At 31.8% G+C, this 8331-nt stretch overlaps 1 protein-coding gene across 1 annotated transcript; it reads left to right on the plus strand.

The window, feature by feature from the left end:
• The first annotated feature begins 4211 nt into the window (after positions 1-4211).
• LOC132052243 (gibberellin 3-beta-dioxygenase 1-like) lies at positions 4212-8054 on the plus strand. Its single transcript, XM_059443684.1, has 2 exons — positions 4212-4806; positions 7360-8054. Exons 1-2 carry the CDS (start codon positions 4334-4336, stop codon positions 7979-7981), a joined length of 1095 nt encoding a protein of 364 aa, XP_059299667.1. The 5' UTR covers positions 4212-4333; the 3' UTR covers positions 7982-8054.
• The last annotated feature ends 277 nt before the right edge of the window (positions 8055-8331 follow it).

Here is an 8331-nt window from a genome sequence, read left to right on the forward strand (position 1 = left end):
ATTAATGAGGTCAAAAATGTAGGGAAAAAGCCATAGCCACATATCACAATCTCATTAGATCAAAGAGTATGTGAGAACTACAAAACTTTATTATTCCCTGTTATATATAGTTATAGTATAATATAATATAATATCATACAAGAAAAAGAAAATGTTAATTTTGTTCTTTCCTTCACTCTAATCCAGGAGCTTTTTTTTAAATAGAAAAAGTTTAACTGGATGCCCGTGGATCTTTCTTGAATCTGGTTTGTGGATTAAATTTAATTTCAGCCTTGGGCCATTTTGATATGTTACAAAATCATAATTGAATATGAGAACAAACCATCCAGACAAATATGCCACCAGCCCCACCAATTGCTTATGCGTTGTCGATTAGCTTGAAAGACGGGAAAGGGGAAATGTCTATGTCCATTTCAATGGTCCAAAATTTCTCTTTATTTTTTATTTATACTGTTAAAGAAACACCTTTCATCCAATTGTTCTACTTGACAGAGGTTTTGAAAATTCAAGTCCATTCATTAATCGAGTTTTTTTATTAGACACTCAAAAAATTGCAGCAGCATCCGCATTACTCTCATCAGCATCCGCGGTACTCTTAAGTCTTAAAGGATACTGGATTTTCTGAATAATATAATATAGCACTGCATCCAATCCCATTATTCCTTATTAGACCGCATATAAATTTAATTATAGACTTCCGATTTTATCTTTAATAGTAAAATAAATTTATGATTACATAAATAATATTACATATTTAAGATAAATAAAGTTTTTTTTAAAAAAAAAAAAAATTCGTATCGAAAATATTATGTCAAATATATAAATTAAAATGGAAATGAATACTACTTTATTTTTATTTTTATTTTTGATTTCCCACCCAAATTAGTACTCCGTGATAGGTCTAAATTTGGATTGCTATTAAAGCTCTCACATTAAAGAAAGTGCATTCCCTCACAGTGCCTCATTCGCTCCCGGAGATTCGATTGACTTTCTGGTTATGAATGAACGAAAAGATTATCACTCCACCGCCGATCCTTATTGGTAAAAATCAGAGGCCAGAATATTACTCAATAACTTCCGACGGCAGAAAAGATAAAAATGCCGAATAGTCGGGCAGTCCTCGAAAGCATCTAAAAGGAAACAAAAAAGGAAACAAAGAGATAATTGCAATTTGCTAATGTAATCTTGACGGCCACCCAATCCAGGGATTACCGACATCAATATTATGGGGTAGTTACCTGACATCACACAAAATCTCTTCTAGTTATGTAATGATCTCATCTTAAAGTTAAAGTTAATATCTGTACTCCCATCTGCTTGACAATAACATATTTACGGAATATTCAAATAAAATCATTGTAAAATAGAAGCAACTCAAAAAGTTGTTCCTGCCGGCAACCTAAAAACGTCAAAAAGTTCTTGGAACGATTCCTACATGCAATGTTTGAGCTCTCTTTTTATTTATTGTGGTTCTTATAATAATAATAATTAATGTTTTTGTGTGTTTAAAGTTGATTTATTTCTTAAAGAAGGCACACTTTCCTTGGAAAATTTCTTTTCAGCAGTTTTCTTATCCATTAATTATAGCGTATTCATAATACTTGACTGCTTTTTTGTGAAGCTCTTGTCCGTTTATTTTGTTTCATTATCTGGTCTTTTTTAATTAAATAGAAAGTTCTCATTGGATCACTAGTCTCTTGGAACAAATTAATTACTAAGCTAGCGCCAAAGAAAGCCTAATGTAGTTGGATAACAAAAATACAAAAGAAAAAAATCCCGAACCTTGCACGTGAAATGCACATGCTAGTGTGGTCATTTTTTTTATGCCTGTATGTATAGCTCATGCCTCATATATATACATGATTGTCTCGATAAAAATAATTACGGGCAATACGTTGACACTCTTGATTGAGCCTTTGTTCTTTTTCTTCTGCGTGGCCGCATAATTTAAGTGCAACAAACAAAAAGCAGAAGATAATATATATAAATTAATTAATTAATTAATTTGACAATTAGCTATATTTACTCACAAACTAATCGGTATTATCTTCGTAAATCATCAATGCAGAATATAATTAATCCTTACACTACTGTACACGTCAAATCTCTAATCATTCTTAAAGGACATTTGGCTAAAGTTGTACACGTAAAAGTACGAGAAAGTTATTAATCACACCAAAAAATTAACAGAGACGACAAATTAGTTGATTGCTTAAATACAATCAATATGTGATAAAATACGATGTGTATATAATGGATATTAGCTCCACTTGCGTAGACGAGACAGAAGACGCAAAATCTAATCGCAAAATACGAAAAGTGACTTTACACTGCTTAACTCAGAAAATGACCAAATATATGCAAAGACACATAAAGCATAAAATGGGAAATCCCCAATATTCATTTTCATGAGGACAAAAATACCCTTCCTGGTGCTCGCAACAGAGTTGTCATCTTCTAGGCTTATTATTTTTGCTCCAATCATGGCACAACGGCAGGTTCTAATAAGTCACAAAGTCAAAAATTCTACAATAAGAAACTTTTTAAAAATATGCAAGAAAATCGGGTACTGAATTCAAATTGAAGGAAAATATTTTATCCATAAACTCATAAATATTTGGATGCTCTCTACAATTGTCCACAATATTTCTTGTTTTGAAAATAGCTAGCAACATCTCTATTCATAATAGTATGAAACCTAATTTGACTGTAAACTGAATCACTTATTCCCCTATAAATTTGACTATAAATATTATCTAGATTTGATTTAAAATATCAAATTCTAACAAATTTTAATTTACTATAATTTTGAATTATTTTTTCCGACACAAAAGTTCCATCTAAAACATTAATTTTTTGAACCAAGTAACATGTGTTACAACGTTAATAGCTCTAGCTTGTATATGTTAACTCTAGCTTGTATATGTCAAGGGGATTAAAATAAAACTAATACATAGAGTCAAAAAAATATTACGTAATTAAATTTGATTATATTTTACAATATAATTTTTAGTAATTAAAGAGGATTCAGTTGAGCTATCTTTGTTAATTGTATGCTAATAGTTCATAAACTCTCATAATCATCACAACAATGATAGAGTCAAGATTTTCACTAAGAAATTTCAAAATATAAAGAAGTAAGCACACAAAGAAGTTAAGGGATTCAACATCTATCATATACTCCCCCCGTCTCAATTCATGTAGCAAAGTTGAAATTTCAAGAGTCAACCAAGATTTTGTTTGATCGAATTTTTCTTAAATAGCTTTTAAATATTTTAAGTTGTGAATTATTGAGCTATAGATTTCTCCGTCTCATTTAAAGTCATTTTTAATATTTGGTAGTCGCGTTTAAGGAATAAAAAGAGATTTTGTATTTGGTGGGCTTAAATTAAGGATGTTACTTGTGATTTTAAACTTGTCACGTAGGATATTTGATTTGCCAACTTACTAAATATAGAATGAGACACTATTTTGGGATAGACCAAAAAAAGAAAATATAATACTTAAATAATATACATAAAAAATAATTTTAACTTTGTATATATAATTATATTATATAATTTTTTGACAAAATGCTTCGGATTAAGCCCTTACGCCCCTAAGCTTTGGCTTTGGTCATAAACTCATAGGCATCGGAGATTCTAGAGAAATGTTTTTGCGGATACCCAAAAAGGGCAACTCGATCCAGAGGGTATTGTAGACATCTCAGCTAGCAAATAGGATTTGTCTTGGGATTTTTGGATATATATATATATATATATATATATATATATAAAAGGTGGTGGAGAGAGAAGTATAGTGTCTGGTAGCAAATAGAGATTACGAGCAAGTAAAGACGTGATGATGTTGTTTTTCTACTTGAGGACAAGACAAACGCACATGAATTGGATATACGGATAGACCCTCACCAATATGGAAACCTTCCATGTTTCCTTGATTATTTGAAGATAATATATGTACATGAAATTTGAGAATTGGAAAATGCCATATAATATCTACAACCCTTCATTAACTTGATCCAAGATCATACATTATTTTCCTAGAGGACAAGATTGTCCTTTCAATTTTTGTCGTTTCTATTGTCCAATAACCATCTACCTTTTAATTTCTTGTCCCCCTCCATATATCAACACCAATAGTTTTCAAATACCACTCAAAATTACACTATTAATATTTTCTTTCATCTAATCAATCACCTCTATATATACCTCCCTCACATCATCTCTTGCAAAACATTCCATTTTCCCATCTGTTCTTCTCTCTACTATAGCATATAAAGTGATCCATATTTCCTATTACTTTCAACTTCATTTTTTGCATTACGTGCTACACTATGCGTTCAAGAATCTCGGATCCTATTGGAGCTCACTCTCAAAAACACTTGGACTTGAACTCAATAAAAGAATTGCCAGAGTCCCATGCATGGACATCCTCAAATGATCATTATCCGTCTAATGTTTCATGTGACTTCGAGTCTATTCCGGTGATCGACCTCGACAACGACAATATTAATGTACTTGAAAATATAGGTCATGCATGCAAGAAATGGGGTGCATTCCAAATTATTAACCATAATATATCAGAGAGGCTACTCCAAGATATTGAAGTGGCCGGAAAGAGCCTTTTTTCACTTCCTATGCAGCAAAAGCTAAAGGCCTCTCGTTCTCCTGAAGGTGTCACCGGTTATGGTGTGGCTCGCATATCGTCTTTCTTCTCAAAGCTCATGTGGTCTGAAGGGTTCACCATTGTTGGCTCCCCGATTGAACACGCACGCCAACTTTGGCCTAAAGATTACAACAAATTCTGGTAAGTATATAGTACTTTCTCTGTTCCAATTTATGTGACACTCTTTCTTTTAGTCAATCTCAAAAAGAATGACACATTCCTATTTACTCCCTTCGTTCATTTTTATTTGTCCACTTTTGACTTTCTGACGCCCCTTAAGAATTGATAAACGAAGTATGTATTTTACTATAATACTCATATTAATTGGTGTATAGTCTCATTCGACATGGAAAATGATTTGAAAATGAAAAATTAATGTTAAGGGTAAAATAAGAAAAAAAGTTTGTCTTTCCCAAACAAGAAAAAATGTTTTGTCTTTCCTTGATATGTTAAAGTGGATAAGTAAAAGTGAAAACTTATTTTTAGTATAGTGGACAAATAAAAGTGAACGGAGGGAGTAGTAACATTTTGCTTTAAACACAAATATCTATAACTTGTTTTAGAGCACAAATTTTAAAAATTTATATTCCTTTTTTAAACTCTGTGCCCAATCAAACATTTTAACATAACTTGGGATGGAGGGAGTAATATTATCATTAATTAGTGCCAAATCCACAATTCAGAAGTTGTGTATTGTGGATTGAATGAGTGACATAAGAAAAAAAGAAAGAAACTATGAAAAATCACTAATTTGTCGCTATGTATCTCGTACTAACTAACATCAGTTCTTCTGTTTTTGATAATCTATTGTTAAACAGGATTAGCAGTGATTTTTTCATGTATACCGATATATGGAAGTTATCCACTGCTAATTCTGACTCTTTTGTAGTGTAAATTCTAAAATGTATATTCAAGTTGATTTATACTCACTTTTCACACATATTATACAGTCTACAGAGTTTGTTTTAAAAGTACAACTCTGTTTTTTCATACGAGCGTATTCCTGATTGGATCTGCCACTGTTAAGGAGCCGTTTGGACATGGTTTGAAACTATGGTTCCAAATCATGGTTTGAAATCATGTTTGGACATGCAATTTGGATATCTTAAGTTGTATTTTCTCTTATAGACATAAAAACCCCACAGGTTGTGAAAACTATCCAAACATTCCCAATTCTTATACTATCTTACCAAATGAGCAAGTCATAGTTCATAGTAAAATTAATACGCTATTTGAAGGTCTTTCTAAAAAATACAACATTAATTGATCAAACTTTAGTTCAATAAAAATAAAAATTTAACATGAATAGTAATGAGTTTGGTAGACATAAATAAAGGTAGACATAAATAAAGGTTGGTGGAAGTTAATGAGGTTGGTAAATGGTTGGTGGGAGTAATTATTAAAAATATTTACTAACTTATGGGTCTTTTTTACGAAATATAAACTTATGAGTCAAATATTATATTTAATTTTTTTAAAATCATGATTTAAAACCCCAAATCATGACTTTTTGGACAATTTGGAGTTTCAAACCATGATTTGAAACCATGAGATGAAATGCATGTCCAAATGCTAATTTCTATGGTTTGAAACCATGAGATGAAATACATATTCAAATACTAATTTTATCTCATAATTTCAAACCGCATGTCCAAGCGCTTACTTACTGTCCCTCCCATTTCTCATGCACGTATATGTAAAGTGTAAAAAAACTCACCTTTCGTTATCACAAGTACAAATAGCTTTTTTTTCTTCTTTCCTTTGTGCGCACACTGTGGGGAAACCGTAGGTAAAACCTACTGATGTTTTATATTTTATTAATGGAAGAAGCAAAGTTTAACGATAAAGACAGAAAAGGTCCCACGGGCAAGATAAGGGAAGACTTCATAGATCTGCCAATCACAAAATCGAATCTAATTATTGCTTTTGTACTTTGCTTTTTTATCCATTTGTAGTAAATATAGTAAATATCTTAAATGGAGTGAAATTAACTACTCCCTATCTCCCATATTATTTGACTATATTATTAAAAATATATGTTTCAAATTACTTATTCATTTATAAAATTAAGATAAAATTAATTAAATTTTTTCCATCTTACTTTTAGTATTAAATGTACTTGAAAACAATCAATATTGATTAAAATGTATTTATTAGAGAGAGATAGGAATATTTTGTATTTATGATTTCTTAAGGAATGTGTAAAAGGAAAAGTGATCAAGTAACATGGGATGGAGGGAGTAGCAAAATAACGCACTTCCTCCTATTTAAAACAAGTGGCCAGTTAACCTTTTTATTTTTAATTCAAAATAAGTGTTCACTTATAAAATCATGAAAGAATTAATATTTTTTCAGATTTGCCCTTATTTACTCAAGGCAATAAAAACTCAAGAGTCTTATTAATTAAAGTAATTTAGTCAAAATATCTAAATTTTTTTAGAGTTCGTGTTTTCCTAAAGAGTGTGAAAAACGCTAAGCGAACACTTATTTTGAAACGGAAGGAGTATCTTGTTTTCACATCAGTAAAATCATCTATTTTCACTAAAATTGAGGTATCATATCCAATAAATAAGAGTAGTATCATTACTTAAAACAATTATTTTCTTTCTCATTAAAAAGTACTACTTCCTCTGTTTTTCTTTTTTCCTATTTGGTTCCCTCTTTTAATTTCCTTGCGATCTTTGTTTTTTCCAGTGAGATAATAGAAGAATACGAAAAGGAAATGGAAAAGCTAGCAGGAAGACTAATGTGGCTTATGCTTGGGTCACTAGGGATAACAAAAAATGATGTTAAATGGGCGGTTGGCCCAAAAGGAGGCTGTGCTGCCTTACAACTAAATTCTTACCCGGCATGTCCAGATCCGGATCGGGCCATGGGTCTTGCAGCCCATACAGATTCAACCATATTAACAATTCTTCACCAAAACAACACAAGTGGTTTACAAGTTTTTCAGGAAGGGAATGGTTGGGTCACTGTCCCTCCAATGCCTGGTGCATTAGTAGTTAATGTAGGTGACCTTTTACACATATTATCAAACGGGTCGTACCCGAGTGTTTTACACCGGGCGGTTGTGAACCGGACCCGACATAGGCTTTCTGTAGCCTATTTATATGGTCCACCGTCAGGGGTAAAAATATCACCCCTGACAAAATTGGTGGACCAAAAGAACCCGCCCTTATATAGGGAGGTGACATGGAGTGAGTATTTGGGCACTAAGGCCAAACATTTTGATAAGGCGCTTTCATCTGTACGGCTTTGTACCCCTCTAAATGGATTTGCCGATGCCAAAGATCATAATGGCGTGCAAGTTGGCTAATTCACTGGAGACACTTTCATTTAATTGTTTTTGTTTTCTAAGAAGATATACTAGTATTTTTCCTTTTTCTCTCTGTTGTTCCTTTTTACTCCTCTGGAGGAATGTTGTTAATATTTTTGGGAGAGGAGTATAAATTCTATATTGTATCCGAAGTGTACTAGTAGAAAATATCGGACAAGATGTTTATGGCCCAATTTACTTATTCAGCAAAATATAGAGTTGATTTTTCAGACTGTCACACGTTCAAAAGAATCTTTTTTCTTTACTTTATAACATAAAAGTCGTCACTATATTTTTGCCATTTACACATAAATTCACTCACAACACTCAGGTATTATTTTCAACAACTT

The sequence above is a fragment of the Lycium ferocissimum genome, chromosome 4 (genome assembly GCF_029784015.1).
Source record: "Lycium ferocissimum isolate CSIRO_LF1 chromosome 4, AGI_CSIRO_Lferr_CH_V1, whole genome shotgun sequence".
Taxonomy (NCBI): Eukaryota; Viridiplantae; Streptophyta; class Magnoliopsida; order Solanales; family Solanaceae; genus Lycium; species Lycium ferocissimum.